This window comes from Cavia porcellus, unplaced genomic scaffold, assembly GCF_034190915.1.
Source record: "Cavia porcellus strain 051 isolate PalLab524CR breed Dunkin Hartley unplaced genomic scaffold, mCavPor4.1 scaffold_1, whole genome shotgun sequence".
Lineage (NCBI taxonomy): Eukaryota > Metazoa > Chordata > Mammalia > Rodentia > Caviidae > Cavia > Cavia porcellus.
The window spans coordinates 135,015,032-135,035,675 of record NW_026947484.1 but is presented as its reverse complement, the minus strand read 5'-3'; the positions used below and the strand labels follow the sequence as shown (position 1 = coordinate 135,035,675).

The window sequence follows — 20,644 nt, the reverse complement described above, 5'->3', positions numbered from 1 at the left end:
CAAATAAATATTTCATACTAAATATAGATAATTTTCTAGATTTCAGCATGGTCTGTTGTAATTTCATCCTCTTCATTCCTTACTGTGTGGATTTGAGTCTTTTGGTTCCTTTTTTTGGATAAGATTGGCTGAAGGTTTGTCAATTTTATTTCATCTTTCAAAGAACCAACTCCATGATTCATTGATTCTTTGTGATTCCTTTTTAGTTTTCAATCATTATTTTTTGCTCTGATCTTTATAATTTCCTCCCTTGTACAAGATTTTAGCTTAACTTCCTCTTTGTCTAGAAGTTTGAGGTTCAACATCAAGTTGTGCATATGCACTTGCTCTGTTTTCCTGATATAGGTATTTACTGCTATAAATTTCCCTCTTAAGACTGCTTTTATTGTGTCCCATAGATTCCAGTGGGTTGTATTTTCATAATTCAACTGTATAAACTGTCTAATTTCTTCTTTAATTTCATCTGTGACCCATTGGTTGTTAAGGAGGGTGCTATTTAATTTCCATGTGTTTATGAATTTCTTCTTGTGGGTTTCTTTTGCCATGGATTTACAATTTCATTGCTCCCATGTTCTGCTAACATGCTTGGGATAATTTCAATTCCTTTGCATTTACTTAAGTATGTTCTATGAGCTAATATGTGATCTGTTTTGGAGAACATTCCATGTGCAGCTTAGTAGAATGTGTATTTGGTTATTATGGGATGAAACACTGTGAAGACATCTACTAAATCCATTTATTCAAAAGTTTGGTTCAGTCCCAATATTTCATTGTTGATTTTTTGTCTGGTTGATCTGTCTTTTTATGACAGTGGGGTATTGAGATCCCCCAACCCTATTGTATTAGGGCTTATTTGATTTTCCATGTCTGTTTGTATTTGTTTTATACAGTTTGGTACACTGGTATTCTTTACATATATATTTATGAGTGTTATATCTTCTTTTTGGATTATTCCCTTTGCAAGGATGTAGGGACCTTCTTTATCTCTCTTACTGAGTCTTGACTTGAAATTTGCTTTGCCTGCAAATAGAACAGATACCTCTGCTTTTTTTCTGGTTTCCTGTCACATGGAATAATGTTTTCCATCCTTTGACTTTCAGTCTATAATTTGTTTTTTAATTAAATGTATTTTTTATTTAAAATTTTATTTAAGGAGAAAAAAAACAGAAAAAGGGTACAAGTTATACAGAATTTCAAAAAAAAAAACAGTAGGAAATCACTAGTTAATAGATTACATATTGTCATCTTTGAAATAGTTGTTCAGGGAGCTGGAGGTTTAGCTCAGCGGCATAAGCGCCTGCCTTGGAAGCAGGCAGTCGTGAGTTTGATCCCCGGTACTGATAAAAAGGACAAAGACAAAAAAAAAGTAAAAAAGAAATAGTTGTTCAACTTACAAAATCAAAGCATATAAAGTGGACATTCAAACAGTGAGACTGCAAACAGTTCTGTTCAATGATCCAACAAAAACTCAGTAATATGGTTATCTATCTTATACGCTTAAATATACATGCAGTTATATCGTTTAGAGCACTTTCTTTTCCTCTCTTTTTTACAATGACAATTACACATTTTGGGTTTTATTACTCCCACAGTTCTTATTACTCTTTTTTTTTTTTTGAAGAGAAAACCAAATGTGACATAACAAAACAGAGTCTGTCAAATCAAAAGGATGGACATAGTACATAATGTAAAAACAGAATGCAAGGTGATCAACAATGGTTACCATAATGCCTCTTGCTATCTTAAAAAGTATTGCCTATATCATCAGTTATAATAAAATTGAACAAAACAGTAAAGAACAAAGCCTATAAAACCAAAACATTGGAAACATTACAGGACTTCAAAAGAAGATAATAGTCAAATAGTCAGAATGAGTATCATAGTGAATCTTATTGTCTTCACAGTTGTTGCCTATACCCTCAAACTTGGTACTATCAAGCAAAACAGAATAGAGTAAAATCAATCAAAACAAGATGGTGAGAGCAATACAGGGTTTCAAATCAAGTTAATAGGGAATCAAAGTGAGTTGTTGTAATATATCCTGCCATTTTTAATTTATTTTTCTCTTAAAAGATAAAAATAGAAAAATAATTAAAAAGGACATTGAGATAAAAGAGGACATAACAACAAAACAGCATAGGTCAGAACATAACCATTTAAGCAAAATAGTGTTTCACCACAAGATATAAAAGTAGTTACCATAGTGTCTCTTTCCTTGAAATCTTTGAGTATAACTTCATATACTGTAGGATGAAACATATCAAGGCAATGTAAAACCATTCAAGAGAATGACAGTATTAAAGGATATTTAGAACCAATCAACAGAAAATGAACAATGGTTTCTGTATTATCTCCTTGTCTATAAAAGTTTTTGTTTATATTATCACATATAATAAAATCCAGTAAGATACAAGATGTTAAGACCGATGGAGACAGAAGAACAAAAGCTTGATAGGACTTCAAAACAAGATGATATTAAATCAGCATTAGCTATTATGATGCCTTGTTTTCTCCAAAATAGCTATTCATATCATCCAACCTTCTCTGCCTCATTTCTGTTGAGCTCTTTTTCTGTCATTAGTTGTCAGTTTGTCTTCTTCATTTCTCTTTCTGCTCCATTCATTGTGGCTTCTCTGCTACTGTTTCTGGAATCTTGGTATTTTTCTTTTTTAGAATGTCCTGCAGTATTCTCTGTAGAGTTGAATTGGTGCTTGCAAATTCCTCTACTTCCTCTTTATCCTGGAAGCACCTTGTTTCTCCATTAATTTCTAGGGACAGTTGTGCAGGATATATTCATCTTGGCTGGAGGTTATTTTCTTTCAAAGCTTGAATTATTTTGCCCCATACTCTTCGTGATTTGATGGTTTGTGCCGAGAAGTCTGTTGTAATTCTGATGAGTGTTCCCTTGTAAGTGATCTGTTTCTTGTCTCTGACAGCTTTTATATTCTGTTCTTATATTGGATTTCTAGAATTTTGATTATTATATGCCTGGGTGTAGTTCTGTTTGGGTTGTAGGTGGCTGGGGACCTGTATGCCTCATAGATCTGAGTATTTACCTTTTCCCATATTAGGGAAGTTCTCCTTGATTATTTCTGTGAATAGCCTTTGCAGTTCATTTGTTTGTACCCCTGCTTCTTCATTCACATTCTTTATTCTTAAATTACAGATCCTTTTGTCATCTTCTAGCCTTTGTATTGTTACTGCTTGTTTCCTTGTTATTTTAAAGAAGTTTTTCCTTTCATGCTCCCACATTATAAACCTGTCCTCCAGTTCAGATAATCTATCCTTAGTTTCTTTCAAGCTGTTATGCCAGCTTTCAATAGAGTTTTTAGTTTCCTGGTAATCTCTTTGAACCTGCTTCATGTATTCTACGTTTTCTCTATTTTCTCCATCAAACAATTCTCCCTTTTTTTTTCTGTTTTTCCATTCCACCATCTGTTTTTTCTTGGGAGGTGCTTAGCATTTCTTTAACTATTCTACTTATATCTTGCTTTATTTGGTTAAATATTTCACTTTTGACCTCGTCTATGAGGTCCTGGAGATATCGCTTTATGTCTATTGGTGCCGTGCCTGATATTGCATGTTTTCTGTCCTCATGCTCTTTTGCATTTACCTTTCGTGGATCAGTGTTCTCAGGATTGGGGACTGAGGACCCTTTCTTGTTGCTCCCTCTTCCCATACTTTTTGTTCCTTCCATACAAGCATATATAAGAGGCCCAGTTTCTTTCTTTGTCGGTTACAGTTTGTTTGAATTGCGCCAGCTAGGTTTTCCTGCCCACTGCAGTGTACTAGGGAGACACAGACCTGGGCAGCCTATGCTGGGCCTGCCCCTCCAGGTCATTCGATTTGCTGAAGGTTTCACTGTATTAGGATGCACAGCCAGGCGCAGAGACCTGGTTTGGACTAGCCTACTGATCTTAATCCGTGGCGTCACCCAGGTCCAGTGCTCCCCACCAATCCCACTTGAGAGGGAAATGTGTGACTGAAGTCACTGCAGTGGCCTATTCCGGCTAGTCTGTCTAGTCCCAGAATGTCCTCTGTTGGAGCCTCCTAGTCTATGGAAGGGTCCCTGTTCCTCTCACTCACCACAGGTCAATGCAGAGCTCCCTGCCAGCTCTGCTCTCAATTTGGTTTGCTGATTCCTGCTCTCAGAGCTTTCACGTCTCTATCCCTGCTGTGCTCATTCAGATGCAGCAGCGGCAGTCGGAAATTCAAGCCGTGGTTTCTAGAGGCACAGGTTCCTGTGGAGACACTGAGACTTTAGCTGTTCCAGTGGTAGCACCAGGATTGCATTTCCAGTTGGTTTGTCTCAGCTTAGTTCGATCCTGGATTGGCAGGGTATATCTCCCCCTGCTTAGGACTCCCCACAGCCCACAGTTCCTGGAATTAAGCTGGCTATCTCAGAGAGCCTCCGTAGCTGCTGTTATCTATCCACCATGTTCTCCTGGAAGTCCACATGTATTTCTTGTATGCAGCATATTGTTGGATCTTGCTTCTTGATCCATTCTGCCAGTCTGTATCTTTTGACTGATGAATTAAGACCACTAACATAGATTGTTAAAACTGATGTAAGTTAACGTATCCTTGTCATGGTATTTTCCTGTTGTTGGCTTCCCCTTTTACTCCCCCCTCCCATTTAATTGTTTGCCTTGCCTGGTGGGTTCCTTCTGTTGGGGTTCATGGAGTTGTAGTCCTCGTTATCTCTTTCTTGAGTGTCTTTCAAACATTTTATAATACTGGTTTGGTGGTCATAAATTTCCTCAGATGTTCTTTGTCATGGGAATTATCTTATTTCTCCATCAATTTTGAAAGATAGTTTTGTGGGGTAAATCAGTCTGTGTTGAAGATGGTTTTCCTTTAGAATTTTAATGTTTATTTGTTTTTAAGACTGCATTTGCTAAATTTCCCAGGCTGAGTTTGAATTTTGATTCTCCTTTCTCAGTCTTCTGAGCAGCTGGGATTATGGGTGTATACAGCCATACTGCCATGCCCAACTAATGTTGATTTTTTTTTTTTTTTCATTTTTTGATACAGGATCTCACTATGTAATTCATGCTAGCCTTGAACTCACTGTGTATCATAGTCTGGCTTCAAGCTGCAGTAATTCCCTTGCCTCAGCCTTTGAAGTCCTATGATTACAGACCTGCATGGACCACTATTCCCATCTATGTTCGACTGATTTTAAAAGACTTATTTGCGAGCACCGGATGATAGCGCAATACTGTGATCCCAGCACTCTGCAAGGCTGAGGCGAAAGGCTTGCAATTTAGCAGCCTACAGAAATCTGGTTTAAAAATAAAAGAGGCTGACAATATAGCTCTGTAAAGGCCATGAGTTCAATCCCCAATGCAATAACAAAAATGAAAAACAAAACCAAAAACCTCTAGTCTTTGGGTAGAGAAATTGAGGATTTGAAGTAAGATCTGGCCTTTCTAGGCATTGGAAGATATAAAGTGAAGAACAGCTAGGGTTAGAATCCACACTTAGCTTCACACCTGTACTGATATATATAGCATGTGAGAGTGAGACATCTGTCTTGAGTCTTGAGAGGTAGGCAGATAAGAAAAGCTGCATTTTCTTTGTGGCCATTTTGGATATCTTAGCTTCTTTAATAAATTCTGATAAATTCTCATTAAATGTTTTTGTAGATGACATGTTTGTTTGTTTGTTTGTTTGTTGAGACAAGGTCTTCTTATGTAGTTCAGGCTTGTCTGGGCTCATTGTGTAGCTCAGGCTGGAGTCTAGCTCACAGAAATCTTTCTGCCTCAGCCTCTCAAGTGCTGGGACTGTCGGCATGCAGCACTATGCCCACCTTAGTCTGATTTTTGTTTTCTAATTTCCATTTTGTTCAGCAAATTGTTTATTCCCACTTGGTTCTTTCCAACTCTCAGATCCCTTAGATTTGAAGCTTGGAAATTTTTCTTCTACTTCCTTTTACATTTCCCGAGTCCTTAATACCTACCCCCTTGTTCTAGATCCAATAGAGTGAGGCCCCATAGGGACTTGTGGAAATTCCCAGCTTTGTTTTGTTTCGTTTTTTGTTTTTGAGACAGGGCATTGCTATGTAGTTTAGGCTAGCTTTTAACTCACTCACTAAGTAGCCCCGGGTAGCCCTGAACTCACCTCATTCCTCTTGCCCCAGCCTCCCAAGTGCTGAGATTAGAGGCATGTGGTGCCATGACTGGCTGATTTTGGATTGCTCTCTTGGCTTTGCAGGAGGTAGGAGCAGACCTGGTGGATGCCAAGTACCAGCACGCAGAGCCCCGACTGTCCATTTATGGTCGCAGTCCCGATGAGTGGAGCAAACTTTCCTCCTGGTTTGTCAGTAACCGTGTCTACTGCCCCAACATGACGTGGATGATCCAGGTCCCCAGGATCTAGTATGTACCTGCCCATGGGAAACTTTGAACCCTACGCTTGTTCTACCTACCTCCCTACTCCAGTGTGAACAAGGATGTGCAGCCCATCCCGACGGCAACCAGCTTTGTTGAAGTAACCCTCAGTATTAGGTCCTACATGTTCTCTTTTGTCCACTGTACTTTTGATATAGACAGGAGTTAGGAAGATTATTTCACTTCAGTTTTCTAACTAGAAGTTAAAGAAGAACTAAGCTGGAATAAGAACTATGTACATTTTAGTAGATACTTTCTTTCCCCTGTTCTTCACTATATGTAGTTCACACTTTCCCATCTTTATCTGTACTAGAACATAGCTTTCTTGTTTAGAACCTAGAATTACAGGTATGCACCACCATGCCCAGCTCCATCAGAGGTGTTCTTTTTTCTTTTTCTTTTTTAATATGTAAGTAGTTTTATTTCCTTAGTGATGCAAAGTACAAGTGCTGGCTTGATATGCATTTACTTATAACTTCTTTCACATTCACAACTCAACATATTAGAGAATCCAGAGGCTCCATTACAATTGTCTGAAGAGCACATTATATAAATATTCCCAAAGTTTATTCCACCCTATTCCTGCTTTGATATTCTGAAATATCTTCATTGTGCTGTTTGATGAGATAGTACCAAAAGAAGGTGGTGGTGCCCAAGGTCAGCCAAATTTTCTTCTGATCAGGACCAGCAGCACAGAGAAGGGGCACAGTGGCCACCTATATCAGAAGTGTTCTTAATAACCATTTCGTATTCACTGTTTCGTATACCACACACATATATAAATCACTGAACGAACTTTTTATGACATGACTGCTCTAGTATTTATTCTCTAACTGGACTCAACTATGAAGATTTAGTTTACTTACCACAGAGGGTTTTTTAAGAGAGGTGAAGCATGTAGTCCAGAAAGAAACTGATGCTTCCTACCCAGCCCAACTCAAACCTTTCATTGTGGATAAGCAAGAATAATATATGAAAGAGAACATAGGAGAACATACAATATACCAGGTCCTAGTTCTTTTATTTTCTTATTTAGGTGTTGAGAATTGAACCCAGGGCCTCCTGATGGCTAGCCAAGTGCTCTACACCTGAGCTGTCTCCCCAGCCCCCCATACCAGACCATTATTCCCATATATGATATTTGACCCTTTGGTTTCCTCATTCTGGAGCTATCAGTCTAAAAATCTTCTCTTCCTAAATTTCTCTTCATTCTTGCCTCTAGTGATGTATTCCGATCCAAGAATTTTCTTCCACACTTTGGAAAAATGCTGGAGAATATTTTCATGCCAGTGTTTGAGGCCACCATCAACCCCCAGGCTCACCCAGACCTCAGTATCTTCCTCAAGCATGTAAGCAGGGCCTTGAGGCCTTGATAGTGCTGTTCCTGAGCAGACCCCTACTTGGTCATGACTAATTCTTGGTGCTTATCTCTTTACTTTTGGTCCTTGCTTGAGAGATGGAAGTTTTTCTTGAGGGCAAGAACCCTGCAGTTGGACTGGAATCATTACATGGATTGTTTTCCTCACAGATCACTGGCTTTGACAGTGTGGATGATGAGTCAAAACACAGTGGTCACATGTTTTCTTCTAAGAGTCCCAAGCCCCAGGAGTGGACAATGGAAAAGAATCCATCCTATACTTACTATGCTTACTACATGTATGCAAACATCATGGTGCTCAATTGCCTAAGAAAGTAAGTATGAGAGACTGGGGCTGAAGGAAAGTCATTTGACCCAGCTCTTCCCTCATACCCTGGCTCTATAGATAGTCAGAGGCCTTGGTATACTCCTGGCATGTTCCTAACTGGCCCAAATCAGAAATTTCTCTCTTAAACTTTTCTTCAGACTCTTAGGGGGAACAATAGGCATTTCAAGTGCCTTCCATAATTTTCACAGTTCCTTTTCATTGGCAGTTTAGGAATTTATACTTATCAGTTGCATTTTATTATAAAACTATATATATATATTTTACTCTTCTTGAGGCACAGAATAGAGAAAAATTAAACGTGTGTGTGTGTGTCTGTGTGGTGCTGGAGATCAAATCCAGGGCCTCACACTTGCTAAGCACAGGCTCTACCACTGAGCTATAGTCTTCAACCTCCAATAGAGTTCTCTGAACCATTTCTTCCATAAAGTGCAAATAGGGAAAATCCTGAAATGCTACAGATGTTTCTGTTCAGGTCATTAGCTCTTGATAGCTTCCTTAACCCCACATCCTCTGCTGTCTTTTCTTAAAAAGTTGGTCTTTAGGAAGAATTAAGATGATAATTTAGGGGATGGATGCTCCCAGAGCATTAACTTTTTCTAAGAAATTTACTTTTCTTTTTAAAATTAATATATGTTTCTAGTCATAATGATTATATTCATTGTGAGGAATTGGTACATGTATATGGGACACCTTCATTCTTTTTTTATCCCTTTCTCCCCACCCCCACAATTCTCTTATAAATCACTCTGCCTAGAATCTGTGATTCCTATAGTGATTTCATTTCATAGGGAACGAGGCATGAATACGTTTCTGTTTCGACCTCACTGTGGGGAAGCTGGAGCTCTCACTCACCTCATGATAGCATTCATGATAGCAGATAATATCTCTCATGGCCTGAATTTGAAAAAGGTGAGTTAAAGTTCTTTGCCTTTTCCCTTTATTTTCTATTTCATTCTTTCTTTCTTTTTTTTTTTTTTTTTGAGACAAAGTCTTGTTCTGTACTTCTGTCTGGCCTTGAACTCACTATGTAGTCTAAGCTGGCCTCAAAATTGCAACAGTACTCTTGCCTCAGCCTCCAGAGTGCTGGGATTATACGTATGGCTAATGCTACAGATGAAAGCAAAGGGATTTGCTCAAAATTTCCCCGACTAGTTGTTCTCAGAAATGAGTTAATGCAGATCTCCTGACATCCCCTTTTAGAACTCTGACAAAGGAGAATTCAGAGGAGGCTTGGCTGCCCTGAAATTAGACTTGCCAGATTTCTTGTTATAGCATGCCTTAGAATGCTTCTTGTGAGTCAAGATTTTCATGTAGAAAAAAAGGTTTCAGGGTGAAGCCTTTTCAACTTTAATTGCCTAAGTTAGGTCATCAAACCTACACAATTGAAGTTCAGATAAACAACTTGGCTTGACTCAATGCTTGTGAAAATGGATGGCCCACAATTTATTTATTCTAAATAGTGTTTATATTGAAAAACTAGAATTTTTCCATACCAGGAGAGTTAAAGAATAGGTGATATTTTTATTGAAAACTAAGGTTTAATGTAGACCATGGAATTTTAAGGTTTCTAGTTTCTTTTCCTTTTGCCATCTCTAATTTCTTTTTACTTTTTTTCAGAGTCCTGTGTTACAGTACTTGTATTTCTTAGCCCAGATTCCCATCGCCATGTCACCATTGAGTAACAACAGCCTATTTCTCGAGTATGCAAAAAATCCATTTTTAGACTTCCTCCAGAAAGGGCTAATGATCTCATTGTCCACCGATGATCCCATGCAGTTCCACTTTACCAAGGTACACATGTATATAAGTTTGCTTTGTTCAACCATTGTTTCCCACCCAGAATTGCAGTCAAATCAAGGAACTTCATTTTTCTCTATGTAAGATGCATATCACTTTTTAACTAATAGATGCATTTATGTCTATGTTGCTTCATTAAATAAACAATGTTAGGAGCCCCTGATGGAGGAGTATGCCATTGCTGCACAAGTCTTTAAGCTGAGCACCTGTGACATGTGTGAAGTGGCCAGGAACAGCGTTTTACAGTGTGGAATGGCTCATGAGGTAAGGCTGTCTTTGGCTGCCCTTCTGAGCACAGGGTAACTCGAATACTGAAGAATTACAGTGGTTGAGGAAATCCATGTGGAAAAATTATCCTGTGAATTAGATGCTGTGTTATCGACAGAGACTAGAAACAATTATTCTATAATCTCTTTGGCCACTTCTTTAGGGGAAGGGAAATAAAATAATGATTTCTCAGCAAACCATGCACACTGAGGAACATGGTAAGTACTTCAGAGTGCATTAAAATTGTCTTCCCCCTTTTGCCTACGGCAAAAATTTGCAAAGGAAGACTTTTTGTGGAAGATGCAATGATTATCTATACCAGCTTGAAAAGAAACAACAGTCATTCTGCTTTCTTTTCTCTCACAGGTAAAAGCAAAGTTTCTGGGTGACAATTATCTTGAGGAAGGCCCTATTGGAAATGATATCCGCAAGACAAATGTAGCCCAAATCCGCATGGCCTATCGTTATGAAACCTGGTGTTATGAACTCAATTTAATTGCTGAGGGTCTTAAATCAACAGAATAAAGTAAATCAAATAATAATATGAGTTTTTCATTAAAAAGAAGTATGAGTAAAAACCTGCTATATGTCAAGGATTATATTAGATGCTCCCAGGCTATTATTTCATTTACTATGTAACTTTTTAAAGTGGTATTATCTATATTTTGGGAAATGTGAGTAAACTGAAGTTAGCTAAGTTAATTACCTGCACAAGGATACAACTGTTGAGGGGTAGCAGTGCGGTCCTAGGTTTGTCTGACCACAAACTTTCCATGATTTTTAGGCAAAACTATTAAGTCTAGATAAAAGCATAAGCAAAGGTCTTCAAATTGGAGAATATTAGTTTTAGCTTATATAGTTAAACTTGGTTAAGGTACTTTGAGTCATTAAAAATTCGTTTGACAATTTACAAGTGGATAGTGGTTTTCTCAGTCAGAACCAAAGCAGGTATACCCAAATATAGAAATCCAGTTACTTATGCATTATTATGTTACAAGACGCTTTTTAGTTTCCTAGTGCAGGATATACATGTAACTTTTAAGATATCCCTCTTATTCAAGGTCAGGTGAAATTCCAGATTATACTTCTACACATACAATTGTGTTGCCACCTAGTGGCTGGGCTGATATTTCTTTCAGTTTATTTAATTGTAATTATTTCTTTTCTTTCTTTCTTTCTTTCTTTCTTTCTTTCTTTCTTTCTTTCTTTCTTTCTTTCTTTTTTTTTCCTGTCTTTTTCCTTTTTTATCAGTACCGGGGATTGAACTCACGACTGCCTGCTTGCAAGGCAGGTGCTTATGCCACTGAGCTAAATCCCCAGCCCTTAATTGTAATTATTGATGAATATCTAAAGCAGTGGTGTCTAACTTATGGCATGTGTGCCAGTGGGCACACAGAGCTCTTTCAGCATGCAAGCCAAGTGTCTGCGTTGTTTCTTCTAAACTAAGACCTTAGATTTCAAGTTTAATTTCAGTGTTGGCCCTTTGGTTTTGGGCTGCAGTTTGGACACTTGTCTCTAAAAGTTTCACCATCATTGATCTGAAGTATTGGATATAATCCTAGACATCAAAGATAAAAAGATTTCATTTCTACTCTCAAGTTGTTTGCAGCACAAAGTTATGAAACATGTGGCTACAAATGTGAAAAAGGGAATTTTGTGAAACATCTCAGAAAATAATGATGTTCCTTGTAGAAAAAAACCTGAAACACATTCCTGAAGTTTCCACATTCTTTACAGGTAGTCATAGCATAGGTGTGATCCTGTTGGCATGTTTGTACTAGTCTTGCTGTAAGACTCCTTTTCCTGGTTTCTCAAGTTGAAGTTCTGTTTGAATCTGTTTTTATTTCACTTTGGCTTCCTGGTCATCCACGTAACACAAATTACTAAATGAAGCAGTACTCTCAAATTTAAAAGGAAATTAATTACCACTATGTACATCTCCCTCTTACTCATGAGAGGGCAGTAGAATACATAAATGTGAATTAATTTATTACACTCAATACATGACAGATTTGGTTAAGGGAGGGGTGAGGAAGGGAAAGTGAAAAAGATGAAGATGCAAAAAGATTTGATGCTTGGAATGCAGTCTGCTTCATTTTGCCAAATAATCTTCAAAGTTCAAATGAAATATTTCAAGCCAGGCATGGTGGCTTTTTCCTGTAATCACAGCCAGCACTTATGAGGCTGAGGCAGGAGAGTTGCTGAGAATTTGAGGCCAGTCTGGAGTACAGAGTGAGTTCAAGGCAAGCCTGAACTACAAAGCAAAACCCTGTCTCAAAAACACCAAAACTTTTTTTTTTTTCAAAACCACACTATTTTTTTTCTTTCTGAGATAAAGTCTCACTATGCAGTTTGAGCTGGCCTTGAACTCATTTTGTAGGCCTGGCTGGTCTTGAACTTGGAACAGTGCTCCTGCCTCAGCTTCCTGCGCGCTGGGATTACAAGCATGAACCACCCAAAATTTTATCTTGAATAATTGTCTGAGAAGTCTTTCTTGTTTGTTTTGAGACAGGATCTTACAATGTAATTCAGGATGGCTTTGAACTCACTATGCAGGTCAGGCTGACCTTGAACTCAGTGATGCTCCTCAGCGCTCAGGCTACAGGGATTCACTGTCATGCTGGGCTGAAACTTTCAAAATATACTAGATAAGGAGGTGTGGGAGTTCATAAAGATCAGTGTTCCGCACTTATAAAATGTTGGTGGGAATGTAAACTAATACAACCATTAGGGAAGTCAGTATAGAGAATCCTCAACAAACTAAAATTAGAAACTCCATTCTACCCAGCTATACCCCTCTGGCCCTTCTGGGTATCTTTTCCTAAAGAGTTAAAGACATATCACAGTGATACATACATGCTTGTTTTTATAGCAGCAGAACTCACAATAGCTAAATCTTGCCAATGGCCAATATATCTACCAATAAACAAATGAATAAAGAAAATATGGCATATATAAAGGATAAATTTAAGTCATTTGTAAGAATGACCACAAGGTGTAAGTGCACCTTGAGATCATAATGCTAAGTGAAAAAAATCAGATATTGGTTAAGTATTTATACTTTAACGTGTAAATAAAGAAAATAAACGACAGATGCTAGAAATAGATCTTTTGCACATGGGAAGAGGATCTAAGGATGAAGCGGTGAGGAAGGGAAAGTGAAAAAGATTAAGATGTAACATGTATATGTACTAATTCCCCAGTTGAATACATTATGTATCACAAACATACTTAATGAAAAAAAGATTAGTGTTCCAAAATTGATTACAAACCATTCACATTTATTTTTCTCACTGGGACACGATTTAAAAGTGCTGTGGTCACACCTCAGCATCTCTTGATTTCACAATGGTTTGTGATATGCTGTCTTTATAGTTCTGCTGAAGTTGACTTGTGATACACCCTTCTGTGAGGTGTAGCCGGACACTTTCTTGGAGTCTTCTATTTTGGTACCTCTATGAGAAGGAACGTGGGAGGCCACAAGGCTCTGGTTGGGTGAGGCAGGGTGGGGTGGTGGTGGAATGAGGCGGTGGGGGGTTGGCAAGTCAGCACCTGGGAAACAGGCTCCACTCATCTTTGTCTCACGGCTTATTGAAACTGGGCTAAACTTGCAAGCAGGCACAGCGCCATGAGCGAGAGGGTGTTGCAGTCGCAGTTCTTACGCATACAGGTGTCTAAGCCAGGCGTGGAGTCCCCTTGGGCGCTGAGAGCGGGTAACAAGGCAGCTCCGCTCTGAGATTTCCAGTTCGCCTCTCTCTGCGATTCAAGTTGGAACCATACTCCAATTGCCTGCGAAATATTTGTCCCTTGCGCTCGGCCAGAAAAGAACGATGCTACTGTTAGACTTTAAAAACCACAGGCCTGCTAAGGACCATGGTAGGCAACAATTCTAGTTTCTTTCATAAAGGCGCCAGTCGGATACCTTGATGAAACCAGGCTTTCAGTCTTTGGCGGCTGAGAAGCGTCAAGCGTCAGTAGAGTTAGGTCTGTCGCGTGGGGCTGGTATGACCGTAGCCCGGGTGAGGACTGCATAGCTCTAGTTTCAAGCCTTGGGCGGACAGCTGTGGCGCCAGTCTTCTGGCTGCCGGGACTGCAGTCAGACAGCGACTAAGGCCATGGGCGAGCTTCTGGCCTTGAGTGCACCCAACGCCGGGAGGTGCTCCTCACGAGGGTCTAGGGCTGCGTGCCGGCAGGCGGAGCGTTGAGGGACGGGTAGCCCAGCCAGAGCATCTGTGTTGGCGAAGCTGGTTGGGCCAGGAGTGAGGGGGTGGGAATGTGAGCCAATAGGAACCAGGAGGGGCGGGGCCGAGCTGGGGCCGCTCCTTCGGCGGGGTTTGCTGGGGCGGGACGGAGGCGGCGGGAGTGCGAGACCCGGGGACGCGCAACTCGGCGGGGGACCGGAGCCGGTAGCGCGATTGCCGGATGATGTTGCGGGCCGGGCAGGTAGGCGCGGCGTGTCGGGGGCGGGGTCTGAGGCCGCGAGGGCTCTGGCCCTCCGGACGGTTGGCGTCGTCTGTCCGGCGTCTGGCGTGGGGCTGTGGCGCTTCCCGGCGCGTTGTTCGGGCTGGCGGGAACCCGGCTGGCTGGCGCTAACTGGGCCTGACGAGGCGTCGGAGCTCCTGCGGTGTGCGCGCCTCATAACCCCCTCCGACCCACCCCACGGCAGGTCGGATCTGGGCGGTGTGTGTTCGGCTCGGAGCTGGGCTCGGGATCCCCTTGCCGCCCACTCGGGATTGGGCGGTTCTGAGGAGCACTCCGCAGCCGCAAGCCAAGTTTGAGTTTGGATAGACTGCATCTGGACTTTCAGACACTTTTTATGCGTTTGAGGGGTATGTTTTGATTCTTTTTTTTTTTTTTTTTCTTTTTCCTTTTTATCGGTACCGGGATCGAACTCACGACTGCCTGCTTGCAAGGCAGGCGCTTATGCCGCTGAGCTAAATCTCCAGCCACTTATGTTTTGATTCTTAATAGAGTCTGACAAGCACCATAGCGAAAGTTGTCAAGTAGAATTTTAATTTAAATATCTGTGAATACCTGAGAGCATATTGAGTAACCAGTATAGCAGATGATTAGATTATGAGTCAAAAGACTTGAGACTAAAGCCCGGTCCCATTTTCCAGATTGATGATTCTGCCAAATTAACTTTTCGGGCCTCAGTTTGCAGAACCTTACGACTGGGAAGCTCATGCTTGTGGGTATTGTGAGGCCTGAATGCAATGTGTGAAAACATTCTGTAAATGTCAGGCATTATTGTTTGACTTTGCATCTGGCACAAGGTAGGGACTATCTAGAGCTTTACCCTAAAACTAGTGTATTTCAGATGAAGTGCTAAATTTCTGTTTACTATGTAAGTTGTGTAAACTGTTTTTCAACAAAATTGCCATTGTTTGAAATTCATTCTATTTTTAATTAATTGGTTAAATTTTCTGGACAGTTGGCGCAAGCACCCAGGAGGCTGAGGCAGAGAGGATTGCTGTGTTTTTGAGGCCAGCCTGTGCTACAAAGTGAGTGCAAGGCCAGCCTGAACTGCATAGTGAAACTCTGTCTGAAAACGACAAGAAATTTTTGTTTTCTGACAGTGTACAAAATGTGTATATACAGTTGTTGAATCAAAATTTGGTAGGATCAATATCTTTTGCCTTATGCAAATAGCTGTACTTTAAGATACCTGGCAAAGTGAAGTGGAAGTATTCTTTCAACTTAAGACTTTCATTTGTTTAGTCTTTATAACAGACCTTTATGTTGCTTTGTTTTCTTTTTTTTGGAGCCAGAGTCTCACAGTATAGTTAAGGCTGCCTTGAATCCCTGTGTAACCCAGGTTGGTTGCAATCCCAAGTAAATCCTCCTGCCTCAGCCTCCTTGGCTCTGAGACTAAAGGCATTTGCTGCCAGGCCTGGCTGACATTTATGTTCTTTATGGTGAGTATGTGTGTCCAGAGGTTTAGAGAGGAATTACAGGAGTGTTCTCTAATAATTTCCCAGGGAAAAACCAAGGTTTGTAGTAAATGTGTTTGTTGATCTTTCGTTAGGATTTTTTTCAATGCATAAATAGATTTTTTTAGGCCAGGGATTTAGCTCAGTGGTGTAAGCACCTGCCTGGCAAGTACGGGGTCCTGAATTAGATCCCCAATACAATAAATAAATAAATAGAATTTTTAATGCATAAAGGGAGAATAGTGATTTTTCTGGCAACCAGCTATTTTCTAAAGATGAAAATAATTGTATTAGGGTTTTTTTGAGACGAGATCTCATTCTGTCATTCAGGCTGGCCTCCAACTCCTTGCGAGCCTTGTGCCTCCTCAATGCTGGGATAACAGGCATGTGCCACATTTCTGACTTGTGGAAGTAATATTTTAAATGATTTATAGTGACTTTTTAAGTTGAGAATATTAGGCCACTGTATACCAAAATGAAATTAAATGGGTGAGGGCTGGGGATATAGTTCAGTGGCATAGCGCCTGTTTGGCAAGCATGAAGTCATGAGTTCGATTTCTGTACCAAAAAAAAAAGAGAAATTAAATGCAAGAGCCAGATGTGATGATGCATGCCTGTAATCCCAGGACTGCGGAGGTTAAGGCAGTAGGATCTCTTGTGAGTTTGAGGTCAGCCTGGACTACATAAGTTAGCTCAAGGCCAGCCTGCACTGCATGAGACCCTGCCTAAAAAAAAAGAAAAAATTAAATGAAAAAATAGAAGGAATTTACTACAGGATATAGGTTTACTACAGGATATAGGTTTTTATTTTGTGAAGTGTTTCCCATGACTTTCAAATTTTGATTTAGATATATTTCACTAGATACATGTTTTGAAACTAAAAGCACCAATTTTAGACAAGTGCCCCATATAATGTGTTCAGTTTACACATCTAAAATCTTGTATTCACATTATTTATTAAGCATTTTTTCTGCCCCAAATGGTTTTAGCACACATGTTGTATTCAAATTCAAGTGAGTTGTATGTAGTTCTTTCCCTTAGGTGATTACATTCCACCAAGTGGGTTGTATTGAAAAAACTACTTTAACCACCCAATTGCACACAGTTGTAATCTCAGAATTCTGGGCAACTGAGGCAGAGGATTGACAGTTCAAGCCTAGCCTGGGCAACTTAGCAAGATACTCTCTCAATAAATAAATAAATACATACATACATAGGAGAGGGCTAGGAATGTAGCTCAGTGCGGATGGAGGTCCTGGATTCAATCCCTAGTATCTACAAAAACAAAACCGAACTATTTTAAAAGCTGATTTTAGAGATAGGCTTTTAAGCCAGTTGTAGAGCACTTTTGCCTAGCATGCACAGGTATCCTGAATTTAATTCCCAGCATGGTATAAACAAACACAAAACTAATTAGGACAGTAGACTGTCAGTTAGGTTTATTGGCCCATCTGTGCCAGGCAGTGTTCTGAATTCTTCATATATATCAGCTTTTTTAGTCTTCACACCAACACTGGGAGGGATGGATACTCTGATGATCTCACAGAGAGGCATAGAGAAGTTGAATAACTTGCCCATGGTCAGACAGCCTAAGTAGCAGAAGCGCAATTCAAATCAGATAGCCTCCACCAACCCTGGCATTAACCTTTGTTCTACAGTGAGTTTCAAATTCTGTGAGTGATAGACTTATGAAATCTGACACATACTGAACAGTCCTAAGAGGAACTTCTTCAAAGGCTGGGGGACTGGTATTACAAGATATAGATGAAGGCATGTACAAACTACCGTCTAATTATACTTAGTGAAAATTTTGTGGCGGAGATTGGTGAATGATGTGGAGTTCTTCTTGTTTCTAAACTTCCATTCACTCAATAATTTCAATAATGGCATTATTTAGCAATATATATTTATTTTTCAATAAGTTTAAAATATCTGTTCTTGCACCATAAGTTAAATGTGAGACGAGATCGGGCACGTTCAGGGTGGTATGGGAGATTAAAGAAAAGAAAATTCTTTTCTGTCTTCAGGAAACTTATAAGCTGATGTGTAAATAAATATGGGTTATCATGGTTTCAGTGTGACAACAGAGGTCTACAGTTTAATGGAGAACACTGATTAGAAAATTATTCTAATTGTGGAATGGAGAAGAATTATAGAAAAGCTACCATATTTGTATTTGGCTTTGAAGGGGTGAGTAGGAGTTTGAGTTGGGGTAAGAAAACAGAATGAAAATCAGATGTACCAGAAAGAGTATGATATGTTTGGGGAATATGTTGTACAGTAGTTGGTTATCATTAAAGGTCAGAATGTTACTGAGATTAGTGGTAGGGCTAAAGGAAATGATGCCTGGAAATAAACTGGAAAAAGAAAATCACAGAGCTTGGCTGCAGATCATATTAAGGTCACTGAAATTGTAAGGTAAGTGGTGGTAATGGGGTTGGTTTTGTTCCCTTCATTTGAGATAATGAAGTGAATGATTGGTCCAGTTTGACAAAATCTTTCATTGTGGAATATGATGTTAAGGGGTACTTCTAAAGCTTTGAACTAAGGATATATTGTAAAACAGCAGATTTAGGTAAGTAGAGTTAGGATTCAGAAAAAGAAAAAGGAAAGTTTAATGGTGCCAGATACTTAGGAGCTTAATATATCATGCTGAGGACATTGGAGTTGATTCTAAAAACTGAACAACTAGAGGAGGAGGAAGCTTTTTTTTTATCTTTTTGAGACAGGGTCTCTCTGTGCAGTCCAGGCGGCCTTGAGCTCACTTTGTAGTCCAGGCTGCTCTCGAACTCGCAAGGACCCTCCTGCCTCAGCCTCCGGAGTTCTGGGATTATAGGCGTGAGCCACCACACCCAGCAGAGGAGGTTTTTGAGTAGTCAGATAAAATAACATGGTGACAGGTGCAGTGTGGAGACTGTATTGAATGAAGAGAGACAAAAGGTAGGGAAGATAAGTAACAATAACCTATTGCTATTGAAATAGTGCAGATAAGGCTCTGGATAGGGAACTACAACAGGAATGGAGAGGACAGGATAGATGGTGAAGATGTGAAATTGGCAGGAAGACTACAAAGTCAGTTGGCTGTAAAGAAACAAAGAGTGAGTGACTTAATTTCTTAGCTTGGAATACCATATAGATAAAGGGTCCTATTTTGTTTTTTAATCTGGAAGAAGATAATTTTTTCAGTTTTTTGTTTGTTTTGTTTTTGTCTTTTTGAGACAGGGTTTCACTATGTATTCAGGCTGGCCTTGTACTCACTTTCTAACCCCGGCTGGCCTCAGACTCACAGTGATCCTCTTGCCTCAGCCTCCCAGATGCAGGGATTAAAGGCATGTGCCACTGTGCTCAGCATAATTTTTTCAGTTTTGCATGTGCTGAAGTTCAAAATGTCTGTGGAGAATTCAGGTAGAGGTGTTGAGGTAGGATCCATAGTCCTGGAATTGGTGATTTAGGTTTCAGAGTTAACAAGTAATCATTGAAGGTAGAAAAGAAAATGAAATTGCTCAGGAAAAGTATAGAAAATTAAAAGAGGAGTCAAAAATAAATGATTCACCCTGTGTAAGTGGAAGGACTCAGTATTTATTATTTGTTAATTTTGGTTTTTAAGTTATTGTACAGCATTGAAATGGGCTTTAAATAAAAAATTAAATAACTTTTGTATGTGAGTCTTGTACTTTTCAGTTTTATTTGGGAGTCACTGATTTGTTCCAGAAGTATATCGTCTAAATTATTAATGGAGTCTCTCTTTGTAAAAAATGAAAACAAAACAAAAACCACAAAATTTTACAGTAGTCCACAGCCATATAGGAAAGTAAATCTTACAACTTTATTATAAAATTATCTTCCTTGTTTATACTTTGTATTTGCATAGTACGATACCTTAAAGCAAAGCTCAAATATGGTCACTTGATTGTTAGTTTTTGGAAGTTAGAGATAATAGATTTAAAAAAAATAAAGGAACCTTGTCTCATGTAGCTTTAGATTATCTTCCTCTTGATAATCCTCCAGCTGTGCTCTGTCTTGGCTCCAAGTCAGTGGTGGCTAGCCGATGGTCCCTGTGCTGCAGTGAGCTGTTGTATCATTGAAAGCTCTACAAAGTTTGCCATCAGTACTCAAGTGTCTTAACCCTTTCCAGAATTCATACTTATCTCCAAAGTATAAAGGTTTGGCATCACAAAAATAACGAATGTGTTTTGAAACTATTTTCAAAAACAGTGCTTCAGTATACTTTCCCCATTCTTTGTCATTGTTTTTTGATAAGGTCTTAGTATGTAGTACAGCTGGGCTTATACTCTGTGAATCCCAGGCTGACCTCAAAGTTGGTGGTAATCCTGCCTCAGCCTCCTGAGTGCTTTATAATAAAGTAGTACAGGTAGGCACCACCATCCCCAGCATTTCCCCCATTTTTGTAGTACTGCATTATAAGAACTGGCTGGCCTCGAATTTGAGGTTATCCTCCTCCTGCCTCAGCCTCCCAAATCCTGGGATTATAGGTGTGCACCACCATTCCCAGTTCCTATAATTTAAAAAAGTGAGGACCAGTCTTAAT

General features: G+C 39.5%; 2 protein-coding genes across 2 annotated transcripts in view; both read left to right on the top strand.

Moving 5' to 3' along the window:
- Nucleotides 1-10,704, top strand: part of Ampd1 (adenosine monophosphate deaminase 1) — a 38,644-nt gene extending 27,940 nt beyond the window's left edge. The window contains exons 9-15 of the mRNA XM_005007890.4: nt 6,217-6,380; nt 7,615-7,741; nt 7,921-8,084; nt 8,887-9,007; nt 9,716-9,889; nt 10,049-10,159; nt 10,529-10,704. Coding sequence (XP_005007947.1) covers nt 6,217-6,380; nt 7,615-7,741; nt 7,921-8,084; nt 8,887-9,007; nt 9,716-9,889; nt 10,049-10,159; nt 10,529-10,687 — 1,020 coding nt within the window. The 3' untranslated portion in view covers nt 10,688-10,704. The remainder of the gene's footprint in view (nt 1-6,216; nt 6,381-7,614; nt 7,742-7,920; nt 8,085-8,886; nt 9,008-9,715; nt 9,890-10,048; nt 10,160-10,528) is intronic.
- A 3,797-nt stretch (nt 10,705-14,501) lies between these two features.
- The window catches only part of Dennd2c (DENN domain containing 2C), a 118,424-nt gene continuing 112,281 nt past the window's right edge, over nt 14,502-20,644 (top strand). The window contains exon 1 of the mRNA XM_005007888.4: nt 14,502-14,605. The gene's annotated coding sequence lies outside the window, so the exon portion shown is untranslated. The remainder of the gene's footprint in view (nt 14,606-20,644) is intronic.